Source organism: Schistocerca cancellata, chromosome 9, assembly GCF_023864275.1.
Source record: "Schistocerca cancellata isolate TAMUIC-IGC-003103 chromosome 9, iqSchCanc2.1, whole genome shotgun sequence".
NCBI lineage: Eukaryota > Metazoa > Arthropoda > Insecta > Orthoptera > Acrididae > Schistocerca > Schistocerca cancellata.
The window spans coordinates 385,283,651-385,304,393 of record NC_064634.1 but is presented as its reverse complement, the minus strand read 5'-3'; the positions used below and the strand labels follow the sequence as shown (position 1 = coordinate 385,304,393).

Genomic DNA, 20,743 nt, shown 5'->3' with positions numbered 1-20,743 from the left:
CTTAGAACTACTTAAACCTAACTAACCTAATGACATCACACACATCCATGCCCGAGGCAGGATTCGAACCTGTGACCATAGCAGTCGCGCGGTTCCAGTCTGAAGCGCCCAGAACTGCTCGGCCACAGTGGCCGGCTATGAAGTACTCATGCTGCATTCATTTGCTGTGTAAATGTGCAGAATACGATGTTCTGACAGACATTTGCAAAATGATAAAGATGTCGTAAATCAATAAATAAAATAGATACAGTTACATAGCTTTCAGTGATGATAGCTATAGTGCAATGGTATCATCTGAGATAAAGTTTGCTGAAATTGGATGAAGCATTTAAATATTGCTAATTCAGAGGTTCATTGTGAAAACGTTTATTCACAGTGAAATATTAACTTAACTGTGGTTTTAAAGATATTGATAAAATTATTTAACTGCATAGATAAAAAATCTACTCACCAAGTGGCAACAGAACACACACATAAAAAACTGTTGGGATTGGCAAGCTATCAGAGCCAGTGGCTCCTTCTTCAGGCAGAAGGGTTGAAGGGAAGGAAGAAGGGTGAAGGAAAAGGACTAGAGAGGCCTAAGAAAAGGGGTAGATTTTGGGAAAGTCACCCTGTACTGTGGGTCAAGGAAGACTTGCCATACGGGATGAGAAGGAAAGCTGTTGAGGTACTATTGTGTCATTGGCTGCACCTTATTTTTCTGAGTTAGGGGAGACTTACCATACGGGATGAGAAGGAAAGATATTAAGATACTGTTGTGTCATTGGCTGCATCTTATTTTTCTGAGATCACAAATCTATTCATGTTTGCATTAATATTTTATGTGAATTATTGCTATCTCAAAGAGCTGTAACTTGGCCATCTGTAAGATTTTCTGATATTTTGCCATTTCCTGAAGCATATTCGGCACAAAGGCAATGCGAGCATCAGCTGTCCAAATTCTCAGCTCTGGGATTTACCCATTTCTGGTGACACACTCATTGCCTCTGTACCTGAGCTCGCCTGGGGCAACCGTGTATTGGAAGCTGAAATTGCATCGGTGCAACAAATTCATCTTACCTTGTACCAATACTGGGCAGCTGATTAGCTCACCTAAATACACAAAATGTTAAAATGTCTAGTACGTATTGGCATGGGAGCAGTAATATATTTAGTTTCTTAAACAATGATTTTCACATTCTTTTTGCTGTTTGGGCAATATTGTGTTGATTGATTTCTTTTGGAGTTTAGACAGTTTCACTGGCTCTGCCCTTTTACCCAAAAAAATTATTCCATTACTGAGTATCATATAAAACAGAGTACTGATGTTTAATACATTTCTTACTGAGCTGATCAGATCTTAAAACATACTTAATTTGGTACTGTACTTGTTACATCAGTGAGGTATTTCCATGTGAGCATATCAGTGACAGAAACTGCTAGAAATTTGGCTTCATTGATAAAAACAACTTGGTTATCACTCAGAGGTATAGTAGGGAGCAGTGTAGTTTTATTTTGGGCAGTATGAAATGTTAGGCCAACTGTTTTACCTGCATTGAGGAGCAGTTTCTTTAATTTAAGACATGAGTTTAGTTGGGCTGTGCTTCTATTAATTACAGTCCTGATGGTTCTTTGTGTCAGATATGAGGATTGTAGTATCATCTACTTTTGGGTAGCTTACAGGTAAGTCATTTATGTAAAGCAAGAACAATACAGGGGTTAAGACTGATTCTCGTGAAAAGCTACAGTTTGTATAGATGAAAGTGCAGAACCAGCAGTTCCTGAGGGCTCGATCTCATTTGTTTCACCATACTGTTTTCAGTATTTGAGATAACTTTTAAACCAGTCACAGCCAGTTTCTTTTTTTCATAGGTATAAATCTTTTGAAGAAAGATGGTGAGATTAAAAATTGTCAAAGACATTTGTAAGATCAAGAAAAATACCTATGGTTGGTAGCATCTTGCTAACAAGACTTACAGCAAAAAATGGTTCAAATGGCTCTAAGCACTATGGAACTTAACATCTGAGGGTATCAGTCCCCTAGACTTAGAACTACTTAAACCTAACCAACCTAAGGACATCACACACACCCATACCCAAGGCAGGATTCTAAACTGAGACCATAGTAGCAGCACAGTTCCAGGCTGAAGCACCTAGAACTGCTTGGCCACAGCGGACGGCAAAGATTTCGAGCAAAAACTAGGGATTTCTGTATTGCATCAGATGTAGTTTTCTTTTCCTGGAAGCCAAACAGCACAATAAATTCAGCACTGGACTCTATAGAGCACTGAAGCATATCAATCATTTTGGCATTCAGTATGCACAGAAATGCAAGAAACTCTAGACTGGACAAACAGCCAACTCAAACACATTTTGCACACTGGATCTGGTGGTGATATTCTGTCCACATAATATGATTTGTCTACACTGTTGTTATTTGTGCCCACAGATTCAGCAATTTTGCTCAAACCTCCAACACCAGCTTCCCAGTCTGCACACATCTCATATTTGAGCAAATTTCCTGTCCACAAGCCTGCATCTGTGGAGAATGTGATGTGTGTAGATATTTGCAGACAGATCATTGTATGTAGACCATTCTTAAGAAGTCACAAAATATATGAAATTGACTACTATAACAATGATCATAGCTAGAGTTGGTTAACTTCCAATGTTAACAGATGCTGGCATTGTTCAACCACCAACATAAATGTCTAAACCTTTTATCCCAAGGGACATTGAGAACCCACTCCATAACATTCTGTTGACAGCCTGTGTGAAAGCCTACACTTGGAATGCTCTGTGGAATGTTTTGACATTCCACTTCATCAGGGGCAACTCAACTTTTACTTGACTGAGCTAACATCACTGCTTTTCAATTTCTCAAAAAGTGTCCAAGAATCACATCATATTAGAGTAGCATCAAAGAACATATTACAATCACACTAAAGATGGGAAAAGTCAGTGACTTATTGGGTATATGCTTCCCTTGTGAGTTGTTTTTCAGAACTGCTAAGCCACGTGATAAAAGCATTTTCCACCACATCATATAACTGTTTCGTGAGATAGCTAGCTGATAACTTTCAGAGCCCACCTTAGAGAGCTGCCTGCTAACGACTATTGCGTGTCACAGCAGTGTTGGCAGGTGCAGTGTGTTCCAGTAAGAGGACAGAAAGCATTTTGTTCATAGCCATTCCTAAGTGTTGTGGCAAGTCAATCTACATCTACAAACATAATCTGCAAACCACTGCGAAGTGCATCACAGAGGGTACTTTCCACTGTACCAGTTACTGTGGCTTCTTCCCATTCCAGTCACGTATGAAGAGCAGGAAGAACGAATGTTTAAATGCCTCCATGTGTGCTGTAATTAGTGTAATCTTGGGCTCATGGCCCCTATTGTAGGGATACATATGGGACTGGAGTGTACTCCTAGATTCATCACTTAAATAAAGCTCTTTCTTTAAGCTTTGTAAGTAGTCTTTCTCAGGATAGTATGCATTTGTCTTCAGGCATCTGTCAGTCTGGTTTTTCAACATCTCCATGACACTCTCCCATATGTCAAACAAACATGTGAACACTCCTGCTGTCCTTTTTTGTATCGGTTCAATATCCCCTCTTAGTTGCAGTTAGTATGGATCACACACATTTGAGCAATATTTTAGGATGGCTCACCCAAGTGTTTCATAAGAAATCTCCTTTGTTGACTGATTCCATTTTCTTGTATTCTAAAGTAATGGGTGTAGATATTTTCTGGTGGAGATTTATGGGAGGTTCGTGCCCATGTCATGTGGCCACTGGGCAGCAAGCATCATGGTCTCAGATGTCAGTGAACAAAGTGTAGTTGTGATATGCTTACCTCAGCATGGTGACATGGGGATCTTGCGACATTTGCACACTTGGGCTATCAGTTGTGCTGGCTCTGCTGCAGAGTGAAGGGGAATGGCCAGCTTTGTCTTAGGTGACGCTGTCTGGCAGGACAGTGGAGGGCCCAGCAGCAGACGCATCTGGGTATTAATCCCAGACCTGCATTCAGCTGACACTTATAGGCACTCAGTGGTTGTACTGTTTTCACCATAAGAATAAACCTGATGTACACATTAAAACATGTATTCTTACATGGTTGTTGAAACATCATTGGATTTTGTTTAACATGAAGTGGAAGCTGAGCTATCTCTAGTACAGTCAAGTATGATAATAAAGATACATTTTGTGCTGTCCATTATGTGTACATTGACTGAGCGATAGTACAGGACAACAGTTTTACCAGCACTTTTAACTTGTACAGCACTGACCAGCCAGCTGGTTCAACTAACCTGCAGTGATACGGGGCAGTTGCAGTTCAGACATAAAAAGAGATGAGTGGAGAAACAATATAGCTAAAAATGCCATTTAATTTTTTAAGAGAATGAAATAATATTCAACAAAACTCCAATACCACATGCTTCTTAGGGGACCACACGGAGAGCATAATGTGCCCTCGTTCTTAGCTAAAATAATTTTTCTGTGCACAATATGTGTGATGCAAAAGCATATTGCAGGGATATCACAATATACATTCAAGCCACTACGTATTATTTATAGTCAGTCATCTGGTAACTGCTGAACTCCTTCCATATCCAACTCCGAGAAATACATTTCAGTATTAGAACTGTCATCCACTACATCTATAACTAGTAGATCAATAACAGAATCTATGAAGCCACCCAAGTGCCACATTTTCTCCTCTTCTGTTATGATGTACTGTTCTGTATCCTGCCAGAGTTCAGCAGTGACATGTAACAAAAGCTTCATGCATTAATCCACTACATCTGGTAGCTTAAATGCCTTGTTATTTCTTGTGACAGCTTGCTTAATTTGGCTCCAGATCAATTGTGTTCTGTTGGGTTCATATTGCAGTGGTATGATAATATTGCATGCAACATATTATTAGAAGCAAGAAGACATGCATTTTTCATTAAAATGATGATTAGATATCTGTTAATTAGCATGTGTTTGATAAATTTTGCAGTTAAGGATTTAGGTGCTTCAAACTGAATGAAAAAAAAGAAAAATCAAACTGAGATTTGTACCATCGGTCCATGAATTGTACCGAATTATCATTCTACACTGCAAGCGTTTCAGCTATACATCCAGTTTTCAAAGCCCCCTTAACTTTTAGTAAACACACTTACCCAGAAAACTTCAAAGCTGATTCTGTAAATCTGTGAAAAACATTAACAACCTGTTTCTTGCCACTTTTTAATGGTGTTCCACCAATGTGTTTCACTAGAGAGGAGGAAGCAGCATCAGCCATATATTCTTATGATGAACAAAGTATAGGTGCTCCTCATTTCAACCTTGACTCATCATTGTAGCTTCTAGCCCAGCCCCCTCTCCCCACCCCCTTTCTCCCCAGCAGGCAGTCCTTTCAGGCTGATGGTGGAGTAGGAGTTGCCTCATGACAAAAGTCAACACTACAGTGGAAGCCGACTTACCGACCAGTATTCACATCCACCAAAATGATTTTTTTGTGGTGTGACTGCTGCAAGTGCCATGCACACTGTATGCTGAAGTGTCCCTGGTTTTGATAAACAGCTTGTCATTAGCTGACAGGTAGCTTGTGATATCTAAGTGGGCAGTGTGGCACAAAGCTGTGCCAGCACATTACTGTAAGTGGCTGCCTTTCAGCAGCTAACCATCTTGCATTCAGCTTACTCTGCTACGCTATAAATGATCCAAAGTTTAGCACCTATTTTAATAATCCTTTGTGATCATTCGTATCCCTAAAAATTGTTCCACCAAGATACTTGTATAAGCTAACTAATTCCAGTTTTGACTCACTGATATTGTACTCATAGGATACTACTTTCTTCATTCTGTGAAGTGAACAATTTTACATTTCTGGACATCCAAACCAAGGTGGCAACTTTGCACCACTTTTAAATTTTATCAAGATCTAACAATATTTGTACAGTATTTTCAGGACACTACTTCATTGCAGATAACTGTATAATATGGGAAAATACTGTGGTTACCATTAATATTGTTTGCAAGGTGATTAATATACATTATGACACATCAAGCATCCCAACACACCTCCCTGGGGCACACCTGAGGTTACTTTTACATCTGTCAATGACTCTTCATCCTAGACAACATGCTGTGTCCTTCCTATCAACACATATTCATTCCAATCATAAATTACACTTGATACCCCTATTATTATACTTTTCATAACAAGCACTCATGCAGTACTGAGTCAGACACTCTTCAGAAATTAAGAAATACTGCAAGTATCTACCTGTCTTGATACATGGCTTTCAGGATGTCTTGTAAGAAAAGTGCAACTCGAGTTTCACTTGACTGACATTTGAGTCCACGCTGGATGTCCTGGAGAAGTTCTGTAGTAACAAAGTAATACGCTAAACTGATCCAAGTAACACAAATATGGCTTTATTCATAGACCTCTGAATAATAATGGAAATAATCCTCTTGTGACTCCATGAGCCAAAGGAATTGTACAGAAGGTACAACGTAAGTGATACGCAAAACAAATGATATGAGCAATACAAATAAAAAGAAAATAATGAAGTGAGTCAGGTCTGCCAGTGGACAGTGCAGCAGAGACTGTGCCTTGTGCACACTTCTTACAGGTGGCCCCTAGTGGCTGGCCCATTCTGATATAGTTGGTGGTTCATTTAAGAACACACACATAGTGACAATACACTTAGCACATTCACACTCACGTGCACTAGTAGCAGGGTACAGCATACATCTTGTTAATGCGAAGAGGGTGCCCAGGCACAGAGGAGATGCCAGTGGTCTGATGAAAGAGACATCTATCTGATCCAGAGTGGTGGCAGCCAGTGCCAGCAGCGGGGGTGTAACAATGTGCCGGGTGGGCACTGGACCACAGGGCCAGAACACATGGAGATGCATGCACACACAAGGGTAACAGCATCAGGAAGGAGGGTTGTATCACCATCTATGAGTCACCATCAGCAGGCAGAGGAGACGTGCTGGACCCACCAGGAATGATGGCTGAGGCAATTATGGTGAGGGAGTTAGTGGAGATTGCCCAACCAGAACAGCAGGCTGCAAACAGTGCACCCAAGCCCAGAGGCAGACCATTGCCTGGCACCGGGAAGCTCAAACCCCAGGGCATCGAATGTGGAGGAGGCATGGAGGTGCCTCTGCGTCAGGCAACAATGGGCTCAAAGCAGAGGGCGATGGGGCAGGCAGGGGTGATGGACATCATCTGGTGACGAATCCACAACAGACATTTTCATTTGAGAGTTAAATGTACACACTAACCATTCCACCTCTCCATCTGATTGAGGATGGAGTGGTGGAGCCATAACATGACGAATGCCATGACAGCCAACAAAATAATTGAAAGGTGTGAGAAAGGAACTGGGGCCCAATATCAGAAACTAAGGTATGTGGCAACCTCTCAATAGAAAAAACCCTCAAAAGCATGTGAATTGTGGTCCTAGCCAATGTCAACACACATGGGAGAATTTAAGGAAACTGAAAGTGCATGCACAGCCAAGAGCCAATAGGAAATCAAAAAGGGACCCACAAAGTCTACATGGCTGGACTGGAGTGGGCCAGGGGGACAGATGCCCTAGGAGCTGCCTGTTGTTGAGCACACTGCTCACAATGGACAACATTTGCATCAATCCCTGGTCAAAAAACATGTCTTCCAGCTAACAGTTAAAGCATGGAACTCCCCAATGACTCTCATGGAGAAGATGTAGAACCACGTGTCATAACACAGTGGAAATGATTACTCTGGGAGAAAGGTCTTCCATGAACAACAGCAAAATACCATCAAAAACAGTTGTGCATCATTGTGCTGAGGGTCCAAAGCCTGACCCAGAGGTTTACCTGGCCAGCACTGTTGAACAAACAGAACCATCTGGAAGAAACCAGGTAGCTGGCAATGGCAGCTGCTTTGCATGAACTCATGATTAGGAAACCCTCAACCACAGCCTGCATTTCAGTATCAAGGTGGAAGCAAAGCAATTCTTCATTATCTAACTCAGGATCAAGTCCCACAGGAAGGAAGGACAAGTTGTCCGCATTGGCATGTTTAGATGTAGATCAGAAATGGATTTCATAATTGTAACAAGACAAGAACAGCACACAGCATTGTTGACAGTGTGCTGCCTTGTCAGGCAAGGGAACCAAGAGTTTACAGTCAGTAATAAGGCAAAAATTGGGGTCGTACAAAGAAAAATGAAATTCCCAGAGAGTATAGGCTATAGCAAGAGCCTCTTTTCCACCTGAGAGTATGGTTGCTGGGTCAAAGTCAAAGATTTAGAAGCGAAAGCAACAGCTCATTTAGAGTCACCTGTATATTGGTGCCCTAGGACCATGCCGAAGTCATACTGTGAAGCGTCAATCGCCAAAACTATGAGCAGGTCCAAAGAGAATGTAGCTAAACAAGGGACTGAGAGTAGTTTGGATTTCAACATTTAAAGAGCACATTTGCAATCTGGCCTCCAGCAAAAAGGCTCATTCTTGCGTAACAAGGCATGCAATAGGTGGGCCAATGTCGCTGCCCCCAGCAGGAATTTAGTAAGCTATCTTCCCTAGGAAGGCCTGAAGCTTCTTTGTGGATGAGGGATGAGGCATAGACATAACAGTGGAGATGTGGTCTGACAGAAAGCGAACCCCATCCCATGAGACTTCGAAAATTGAACAACAGAAGGTTGGCAAAACTGAGATTTTGCATGGTTATACTGTAAGCCTGCAGACTGTAAGACAGAAAAGTAAAATGCGCAGATTTTTCAGATTATCTGCTGTGGAGGTACCCATGACAACAATATCATCCAGATAATTGAAGGGCTTATTTCAATAGTGGTACAAATCCATTTTTGTTCATTTTGAGATACAGAGTCCTAAAGTTAAATGAGTGCTGAAAAATCTGCAGTTGAGATACCAGAAATATTCAAGCATATGGCTTCTTGCTAGAGATGAACCTTTCTTTCTGTTTGTTTGGATCATTAGTTTCAGAAGCATTATAGGCAGAAAAGTGGAGGTAATGGACTTGTACCACTATTGAAATAAGCCCTTCAATTAATGCAACTCAGGACAGGCATAATCAGTTGCTCTAAAAATCATTGGAAAATAGCAGGGGCACTAGCCACACCAAAAGGAAGGCACAAATATTGCTAGAGACCAAAAGGAGTACTCAAAAACAGAACTTGCTGAGACTCTGTGTCCACAGCAACCTGCAGATATGCTTCAGACAAATCAATTTTAGAAAAATGCTGGCCACCCGATATTTCTGCCAACAGTTCCTCCAAGAATGGGAATAGGACACATATCCAGGATCAACTGTACATTGACAGCAGTACTGAAGTCACCACAGAAGAGAAGTTTTCCCAATGGCTTCTTATCTACAATCAGTGGATACAACCATTCACTAACTATACCAGGTAGCAACACCCCTGCAGATTGAAGTCTGTCCAGTTCTGCTTTCACTTGATCTTTCAGGGTGACAGAAGCAGGATGCAAATGGCGCAAAAAAGGCTGAGCCATGGATTTCAAAGAAATGTTGTTGTTGTTATGGTCTTCAGTCCTGAGACTGGTTTGATGCAGCTCTCCATGCTACTCTATCCTGTGCAAGCTTCTTCATCTCCCAGTACCTACTGCAACCTACATCCTTCTGAATCTGCTTAGTTTATTCATCTCTTGGTCTCCCCCTATGATTTTTACCCTCCACGCTGCCCTCCAATACTAAATTGGTGATCCCTTGATGCCTCAGAACATGCCCTACCAACCGATCCCTTCTTCTGGTCAAGTTGTGCCACAAACTTCTCTTCTCCCCAATCCCATTCAATACTTCCTCATTAGTTATGTGATCTACCCATCTAATCTTCAGCATTCTTCTGTAGCACCACATTTCGAAAGCTTCTATTCTCTTCTTGTCCAAACTATTTACCGGCCATGTTTCACTTCCATACATGACTACACTCCATACAAATACTTTCAGAAATGACTTCCTGACACTTAAATCTGTACTCGATGTTAACAATTTTCTCTTCTTCAGAAACGCTTTCCTTGCCATTGCCAGTCTAAATTTTATATCCTCTCTACTTCGACCATCATCAGTTATTTTGCTCCCCAAATAGCAAAACTCCTTTACTACTTTAAGTGTCTCATTTCCTAATCTAATACCCTTGACATCACCCGACTTAATTCGACTACATTCCATTATCCTCGTTTTGCTTTTGTTGATGTTCATCTTATATCCTCCCTTCAAGACACCATCCATTCCATTCAACTGCTCTTCCAAGTCCTTTGCTGTCTCTGACAGAATTACAATGTCATCGGCGAACCTCAACGTTTTTATTTCTTTTCCATGGACTTTAATACCTACTCCGAATTTTTCTTTTGTTTCCTTTACTGCTTGCTCAATATACAGATTGAATAACATCGGGGAGAGGCTACAACCCAGTCTTACTCCCTTCTTAACCACTGCTTCCCTTTCATGTCCCTCGACTCTTATAACTGCCATCTGGTTTCTGTACAAATTGTAAATAGCCTTTCGCTCCCTGTATTTTACTCCTGCCACCTTTAGAATTTGAAAGAGAGTATTCCAGTCAACATTGTCAAAAGCTTTCTCTAAGTCTACAAATGCTAGAAACGTAGGTTTGCCTTTCCTTAATCTTTCTTCTAAGATAAGTCGTAAGGTCAGTATTGCCTCACGTGTTCCAACATTTCTACGAAATCCAAACTGATCTTCCCCGAGGTCGGCTTCTACCAGTTTTTCCATTCGTCTGTAAAGAATTCGTGTTAGTATTTTGCAGCTGTGGCTTATTAAACTGATTGTTCGGTAATTTTCACATCTGTCAACACCTGCTTTCTTTGGGATTGGAATTATTATATTCTTCTTGAAGTCTGAGGGTATTTCGCCTGTTTCATACATCTTGCTCACCAGATGGTAGAGTTTTGTCAGGACTGGCTCTCCCAAGGCCGTCAGTAGTTCCAATGGAATGTTGTCTACTCCAGGGGCCTTGTTTTGACTCAGGTCTTTCAGTGCTCTGTCAAACTCTTCACGCAGTATCGTATCTCCCATTTCATCTTCATCTACATCCTCTTCCATTTCCATAATATTGTCCTCAAGTTCATCGCCCTTGTATAGACCCTCTATATACTCCTTCCACCTTTCTGCTTTCCCTTCTTTGCTTAGAACTGGGTTTCCATCTGAGCTCTTGATATTCATACAAGTGGTTCTCTTATCTCCAAAGGTCTCTTTAATTTTCCTGTAGGCAGTATCTATCTTACCCCTAGTGAGATAAGCCTCTACATCCTTACATTTGTCCTCTAGCCATCGCTGCTTAGCCATTTTGCACTTCCTGTCGATCTCATTTTTGAGACGTTTGTATTCCTTTTTGCCTGCTTCACTTACTGCATTTTTATATTTTCTCCTTTCATCAATTAAATTCAATATTTCTTCTGTTACCCAAGGATTTCTACTAGCCCTCGTCTTTTTACCTACTTGATCCTCTGCTGCCTTCACTACTTCATCCCTCAAAGGTACCCATTCTTCTTCTACTGTATTTCTTTCCCCCATTCCTGTCAATTGTTCCCTTATGCTCTCCCTGAAACTCTGTACAACCTCTGGTTCTTTCAGTTTATCCAGGTCCCATCTCCTTAAATTCCCACCTTTTTGCAGTTTCTTCAGTTTTAATCTACAGGTCATAACCAATAGATTGTGGTCAGAGTCCACATCTGCCCCTGGAAATGTCTTACAATTTAAAACCTGGTTCCTAAATCTCTGTCTTACCATTATATAATCTATCTGATACCTTTTAGTATCTCCAGGGTTCTTCCATGTATACAACCTTCTATCATGATTCTTAAACCAAGTGTTAGCTATGATTAAGTTGTGCTCTGTGCAAAATTCTACCAGGCGGCTCCCTCGTTCATTTCTTAGCCCCAATCCATATTCACCTACTACGTTTCCTTCTCTCCCTTTTCCTACACTCGAATTCCAGTCACCCATGACTATTAAATTTTTGTCTCCCTTCACTATCTGAATAATTTCTTTTATTTCATCATACATTTCTTCAATTTCTTCATCATCTGCAGAGCTAGTTGGCATATAAACTTGTACTACTGTAGTAGGTGTGGGCTTCGTATCTATCTTGGCCACAATAATGCGTTCACTATGCTGTTTGTAGTAGCTTACCCGCACTCCTATTTTCCTATTCATTATTAAACCTACTCCTGCATTACCCCTATTTGACTTTGTGTTTATAACCCTGTAGTCACCTGACCAGAAGTCTTGTTCCTCCTGCCACCGAACTTCACTAATTCCCACTATATCTAACATTAACCTATCCATTTCCCTTTTTAAATTTTCTAACCTACCTGCCCGATTAAGGGATCTGACATTCCACGCTCCGATCCATAGAACGCCAGTTTTCTTTCCCTTGATAATGACATCCTCTTGAGTAGTCCCCGCCCGGAGATCCGAATGGGGGACTATTTTACCTCCGGAATATTTTACCCAAGAGGACGCCATCATCATTTAATCATACAGTAAAGCTGCATGCCCTCATGCATGCTCATATTTCAAAGAAATATGAGCAGAAAAATTTGTAGCATGCCCTATACCTTCCAAAAACAAATCCAAAAGCACCCCATACAATGTTTCCAATTGAGAATACAGTATCTGATCAGACACAAAGTGAACTGTGTTGGTGATAGAAAATCCAAATACCTGAAATCCATCAAGCCTGAAGAAGTTCTCAACACCGGAATTGGCAGTCATAAAAAATGTAATGGAACAAATCACTGACTTGTAAAGGCAGATGCCATAAATTGTCCTAACAGGGCAATAATTTGTTTGTTATAAGTGAAGAGCTTCCATGTGACCAGTGTCAATGGTGGTGACCCTAACTCACATAGCTTTGAAAATTCAATAATGTCACTGCAGCACCTGTGTTAACCTGTAGCCAGAGCACTTGGTAAAAACCAGTTAGCTCGATAAACAACTTGGGTGAAGTCACACAATTTACGTCCTTGTCCATATCCTGAGCAACTATCTCGCAAATGACACATTCAGGCAATGTGGCCTTTCTTCTGGCAAGCATTACAAATAGCCCAGTGCTTGAGGCATGCCAAAAATTCATGCTGAACAAAACAGAAAGGACCAGACAAAAACAGAGAATACTGATGCTGCCACTGTGGTGAGTGCGACTGCTTGGGACACCTTGGTCTACTTGGCACTGGGCCCGCATGTTTACCGCCACCACTGCAGCTTCCTGAGCAAGCTATATGTCATCCTAAGGGGTGCATCTTGTGATACTACTGCCACATCACCCCACACTTCAATCTGATAATCCACTGCCCAATAAACTTCAAAAGATTGTGATATTTCCAAAACTTTTGTCAACGGAGGTTTTCACAGAGTAAGGCCTTCTGGTGCACTCCCTTTTCAATAGCTAAACAGAAGTGAAGACTGGACCAGAGGTAAAACAGAAAGATGATGAGAAAACAGGACTTGTGGCATGGCTTATGTTCCAAACAGACCCAACCAGAGGCTGCAACTGTTGATGATGATGATGATGATGATGATGATGATGATGATGACTGAACTACAATCAAGCCCTCAACATTAAGATTGAATGTGAAATAAAGAACTATCTAAGCTATAAAAACAATGTGACAGAATGCACCAGTATGCCATACGGGTACCTCTGACAAAAAAGAATCAGAACCACAGATTTTGATATGTGGGATGACATAAATTTTGCTGTGGTTGAAGCAATGTAAAACAAATGTTGTATTCACATTTTTAAAATTCCCAAAAAGCATTAAAATAACATTTTAAGAAATCAAAATTTCAAAAAACCTACTGGCTATAACTGAACCAACAACAATCCCAAGATGACAACCACTATCTCTGCTTGGCCATGCACTGGCTCATATATAAAAATAAAATAAATCATGATCCCAATCTTGTTATTAGCAAAGATACATTTGTAAGGTTATAATGAAAAATTACATATCCATTAAAACTTAAGTGCACTTATTGGTATGTTTTACAATAATGTAAAAAAGGTTTGATATAATTCATTTTCTTGAATAATTTGTTTTTCATAGAAAATTTCATAAAAGTATGAATTGTAAACACTTATTTCTAAAACAATACTAATTTCCTACTGAATAACATAATTATTTCAGTTACTGACATATAAGTAAGTTCTTGTTCAAGAATTACATTTTTTAGTTTCTGAAGTTACTAACTACTTTATTTCATACATTACTAAGAAGTCTTTTCATTTCTATGCTGATATTCTAGGACTTTCAAAATGATAATGTTATATAAAAGTACCTATACTATAAAATAAAGTTAATATTCCTTTAGATTTGACAGATTTGTCACAAAAAATGTCATTGCTAACTATTAAAACTTGTGATTTTGTTGTTTAGACAATGTGTCAATTGGAGTATAATCTATAGTTCTTCCATAAAATATTGACTAACAAATAATAAATTTGAAATGTGGTTGTAATAAAGTACAATACTCAATGCTGTGCACCAAGAAATACATTAAAAGCAGTTTATTGAGTAATATACTAAGTCTATCATACATTCCAATATGTTACAAGAGGCTGTACCATATGTCCATGAGTGGAAGCAGCTGGTGTGCTGCCATGTGGCCTCGCCAGAATGTGCAAAGTTCATTGGAAAGCCACCCCTGTGCCTCTGCATGCTGTTGAAATATTTGCTGGTGGACCACCACCTCCTCCTCCTCCTCCTCCTCCTCCTACTCTACCCACAGATTTTTGACAGTGCTGGGCCTAACTTCTTTTTCCTAGACTTGGGAAGTCCCATAATTCATCATTACAAATGAATTCATTGAATATTGGTGCCAATTGGCTGATGTCAGCTGACAGCATCAGCTTGAGCAATTGATTAAAAATACATTGGAATCAGCTACTGTAGTGTTGCTGCCTGACTTTATCAGATGAGGTTAGAACAATCTCTTTTTCTTCATTCCTGCACCCAACTGCAGTACTAACAAGTAAGACATATGATTTCCCATTCTCTGCTGTACTGCTGCTGATTTAATGGTGAACACCATGACCAGTGAAATGCCTCTCACATGACTTAGGCACAATATTATATAATAATAAGTGGAAAAGGGGCTCTAATTGATACCTGAACTAGTTGTATCTCGCCTGGAAAAATATTACCAAAGACTGCATTTTTACCATTAATCATCTTATAGACAGGCACTAATTCAATCGTAAAAGCACAATGAAGGTACTGGTAGAGACAGAACACATCCTTTCCTGTCATTATTCTAATGTGATAAACACTTACTTTAATAGTGCTTGTTGATGGGCACCTTTTCTGTCTTTCATCTTCAAAAGAATTTCTATCATGCCAGCATTCAGTGGACCAATTAAAAATTGTGACCAGGTTACAGTGTATGCTGCCTCAACATCTCTTTCATGGGTCATTTGTTAAAAATGCTGTACTAACTTATTCCAGAGACACTCCTAATGCCTCTAGAGCTAATACATGGATTATGAGCAGCAGCTGCCATAACATCTATTTTGTTCACTCCACTTGCTGCAGGCTTGCCTCTTAGCCTCTGCATGGCATTCCAGTGCTCCTTGCACATTCTTTAAACTAACATTCTTGTTGTATGCCATTGGCCATGATACATTTGTTTATATAAGTCAACTACTCTCCCTGTGTTCCATATGCATTCCCTTGGTTTTGGAAAGACATCTTGCCTGCCGCCCCCCCCCCCCCCACCCACACCCCTCCACCCCACCCCCTCCTATCTCCTTTCAGATTAATAGGTATTTGATGCATGTGATCTATATGGACAGAATAGAAAGGTAAATTTTCCATTTATCCTGTATCACAGTGCTGTAACACTCTATTCCCTCCTTATCTAATAAGACATCTTTTGTAATTTGGATATGAATTCCTGCTCAAGACAGCAATTAGTTTCTTCATCAAAACAGATAAATCCTAAAGTTCTTAATATTTCAATTTCCCCTAGTCTACTTATGATATTCAGAGACTGAAACATGGCTGAATTCCTCTCTTTGAGAAATAGATACTAGCAGCAAAATTACTGTAGCTCCATTTCAAAAAATGAAATTGACACCAGGCTCTTTGTAATTAATATAACAGTGACAAGAGACTATAGATGTCTTAGTGTAATGAAATGGTTCCAGAAATATTTGCGGTGAGCAGCTTAGCGAAATCTAAGTGAAGAACTTGCTGAAATAACAGTTATCGTAACAATTGCACCAGTTGTTTCAGGACATAACTGGAATACTTTCCAACTCAGTTTACTGACATTCTCTCATCATCTGTTTCAGATCCCTATGTGAAAGTGTGGCTTCAGTTTGGAGACAAGCGTATCGAGAAGCGTAAGACACCAGTGTACAAATGCACTCTAAATCCAATTTTTGATGAATCCTTCAGCTTCAATGTTCCTTGGGAGAAAATAAGAGAATGTTCTCTGGATGTTCAGGTTATGGATTTTGATAACATTGGAAGAAATGAGCTTATTGGACGCATTATGCTTGCTGGTAAGTCTAGATGTAGATTTATTGGCACTATGACAACAAGAGAATGCACAAAGTTAGGCATGCAAGAATAAAACATGGGATTCATAATTGTCAATCAGAGCTCCATACCATGATACAACTATTTCCACGATGCCCCAAACCACAGTGAAATGGTGGCTTGGTCATCTCTTGCACAACAATATGACAGTTTTCCTCCTACATTTTCATCTAGCACATGTGACTGATCCTTTGCTTTTTCAGACTAACAAAGCAGAATGTTTCATCATACTACTATGTCCCAAAAGTCTTTTAATGCACAGTGACTCTCTCTCTCTCTCAGTCTCTCTCTCTCTCTCTCTCTCTCTCTCTCTCTGTCTGTGTGTGTGTGTGTGTGTGTGTGTGTGTGTGTGTGTGTGTGTGTGTGTGTGTGTGTGTGTGTGTGTATACCATATGCACATACCATTGTAGATAACACAGCACTGTTGCATAATTGTTTGAACAATGAAAAGAAAGACTCCTGACTCCTATTATGATTCCCTGGCATATCAAAGGATATTTTGCAGTGGATAAAAATTTCCATGTGTATGCTCAATTTCACGTAGTACATACATTACTGGCCATTAAAATTGCTACACAAGAAGAAATGCAGATGATAAACAGGCATTCATTGGACAAATATATTACACTAGAACTGACATGTGATTACATTTTCATGCAATTTGGGTGCATAGATCCTGAGAAATCAATACCCAGAACAACCACCTCTGGCCGTAATAACAGCCTTGATACACCCGGGCATTGAGTCAAACAGAGCTTAGATGGCATGTACAGGTACAGCTGCCCATGCAGCTTCAACACGATACCACAGTTCATCAAGAGTAGTGACTGGCGTATTGTAACGAGCCAGTTACTCGGCCAACATTGACCAGACGTTTTCAGTTGGTGAGAGATCTGCAGAATGTGCTGGCCAGGGCAGCAGTCGAACATTTTCTGTATCCAGAAAGGCCCGTACAGGACCTGCAACATGCGGTCGTGCATTATCCTGCTGAAATGTAGGGTTTCACAGGGATCGAATGAAGGGTAGAGCTACGTGTTGTAACACATCTGAAATGTAACGTCCACTGTTCAAAGTGCCGTCAATGCGAACAAGAGGTGACTGAGACATGTAACCAATGGCACCCCATACCATCACGCCAGGTGATATGTCAGTATGGCGATGACGAATACACGCTTCCAATATGTGTTCACCACGATGTCACCAAACACAGATGTGACCATCATGATGCTGTAAACAGAACCTGGATTCATCCGAAAAAATGAGGTTTTGCCATTCATGCACCCATGTTCGTCGTTGAGTATACCATCGAAGGCACTCCTGTCTGTGATGCAGCGTCAAGGGTAACCACAGCCATGGTCTCCAAGCTGATAGTCCATGCTGCTGGCAACATCATCGAACTGTTCGTGCAGATGGTTGTTGTCCTGCAAACGTCCCCATCTGTTGACTCAGGGATCGAGACATGGCTGCACGATCCGTTACAGCCATGCAAATAAGATGCCTGTCATCTCGACTGCTAGTGATACAATGTTATTGGGATCCAGCACAGTGTTCCGTATTACCCTCCTAAACCCACCGATTCCATATTCTGCTAACAGTCATTGGATCTCTACCAACATGAGCAGCAATGCCGCGATACAATAAACCGCAATTGTGAAAGGCTACAATCTGACCTTTATCAAAGTCAGAAACGTGATGGTACACATTTCTCCTCCTTACAAGAGGCATCACAACGTTTCACCAGGCAACGCCGGTCAACTGCTATTTGTGTATGAGAAATTGGTTGGAAACTTTCCTCATGTCAGCACGTTGTAGGTGTCGCCGCCGGCGCCAACCTTGTGTGAATGCTCTGAAAAGCTAATCGTTTGCATATCACGGCATCTTCTTCCTGTCGGTTAAATTTCACGTCTGTAGCACGTCATCTTCATGGTGTAGCAAATTTAATGGCCAGTAGTGCATATTGTATAAAATTGGTAGACTGCAATTGCAACTCAGAATCACACAGGAAGAATCAATTTCTTGGTTATCACATAATGTAGTCTTTAAGGCTGGTGTTAATAATCATGGGCCATGGTTTGTATGTCATAGGATAGAAAGGCTCAAGCAGTTATGTCACACTTCTTGATATCTTGGGTTTTTCTCAAGTTTTTGATTGGTCTACACTCTGCTGTCATGATGGTATTCTAAAGAAAGTATTAAATCTTGAGCTTTCTTTGTAGTAAAAACAGAAATTACATTTTTAATTAGTTGAGTGGTCAAAGTGTCATTCCTGAAGGACTGAAATATTGTTGTAACATGTGTTTATAAAAGTGAATATAAGCTAAAATTACATGCATTCATTTCTTTTAGAGTAGCACACATTATTTTGCTGCCTCTTTATAATCCTAAATCTTCTATGAATTAAGCGGTGCATTTTGTTGGACAGGTAAAAATGGTTCTGGAGCAACAGAGACAAAACACTGGCAGGAGATGATAACAAAACCACGACAAACAGTCATACAGTGGCATCGACTGAAACCTGAGTAACTAAGTTATGATGGGATCAACAATGAAGTCTATGCCATGGATCTTCTACAAATTAAATAATAATCTGCATTATTTTTACAGTCATAACCCTGTGATCAAATATAATTTGGCAGTGTACATATCTTGTGGAGTGAATTTCTTATAAAGCAGGCTGTGATGAAATTGTCAACATCATAAACTCAGTAAAACGTATGTATATTACAAAGAAACAGGTGGAACTGCTATGTATTGTCAGTAATAATTATTTTACAGGTACTAAGCATCTTGAATGAATTTTCAGTCATTTATTATGGCATACTTGTTTTGTTTTGTCATAAATTTTATGTAGCATGAAGCTCTTTGTACTCTTACTTAGAGCTATGCGAATCCAATAACAAGTCATACACATGCACATATGTGACACAAACTCAAGACCTTCTTATAAGCTTTTAATGTAAACTGTGTTTATGATGCTGATTTCTGTAACTCGTGCTGAAATATCTTGCTATCAATGTAATTGTGCTCTCTAATATACAACAGACATACAAATTCTTTTGAAAAGTCAGAAATGTAAAAAAAAAAAAATTACTGAGTCACAAAATTTCATTATTCAACCGTACTTACAGTTAATTTTAAGTATTTAGTTTGTCTAGTTAAATATGTTTTAATTAGTTTTTACAAACAATTCTAACAGTATTTCAATATTTTTGTTTCATAAACAAATACCAGAATGACATACTAATACAGTTGATCTTTACAGTAGCTAGTACCTTCCACTCAGAATGCAAAATACTCTCAGCAAGAAACAAAAATTAACAATACATGTATGACAATATGCTACAGTAACTGATTATGGTGTACACCTGCAACAGTTTTTACTGGAATTCCCTTTCAACTGTTTTAAAGAGGATTATATGTTGATACAGTTGTAGATCTTGGTCTTGCATCGACAGATAATTTCCCTATTAATAGCTGTTGTTCAGTAATTTTGTTAAAATATAAAGTATGTTACAAAATATTAAAATGTGGGGTATTAAATATCAGTAATTGTTCTTTGAAAGCTTTTGCATTCATATGAATACAATTTCAAAAGATAACCTTGCTAGAGTTTTCATTTAGTCAGAGGTCTATTAACATTCATTTTGAGTACAATAGTGGTGAAATGTAACAGTGAAATGATGCGAAATGTTAAGTAGGCCTAAGTGATAGCTCAAAGCTCAGAAACACAATACAACTACTGTTTGGTGGCTGAACACACCAAAATTGAAATGGTATCATGACTTCTCCAATCCTCTCTCTCACCCTCCAAAGATTGGAGATCTTTCCCTCTCTGAGAGGGGGGGGGGGGGGGGTTTGGAGGGGGGGAGGGGAGTGCAGGGGCACCCAGAAAGTGTGCTTTGTCCTTTCAATTGTAAGTTACTCAATTCTGATATTTAACATTAGTTATTATTTAGAAAAATTAATTCCCATAGACTAACTCTAAATTTTGTTCTTGAAGAAAAGGAAAAAGGAATACACATTTCTTTAGCTGTACAAGTTGTTTCATATAGCAATCCCCACAGCTGAGAAAAACAAAATTTATTGATGAATTTTATATTTATTTTTTAATATACATATGTACTTGTATTGTTTAATATTATAATTTTTTTCTTTCTGCAAACCAAGT

The 20,743-nt window shown here is 39.7% G+C and overlaps 1 protein-coding gene across 1 annotated transcript in view; it reads left to right on the top strand.

The window, feature by feature from the left end:
• Positions 1-20,400, top strand: part of LOC126100460 (synaptotagmin-7-like) — a 151,398-nt gene extending 130,998 nt beyond the window's left edge. Inside the window, exons 7-8 of the mRNA XM_049911067.1 lie at positions 16,326-16,538; positions 18,998-20,400. Coding sequence (XP_049767024.1) covers positions 16,326-16,538; positions 18,998-19,098 — 314 coding nt within the window. The 3' untranslated portion in view covers positions 19,099-20,400. The remainder of the gene's footprint in view (positions 1-16,325; positions 16,539-18,997) is intronic.
• Positions 20,401-20,743: the final 343 nt, after the last annotated feature.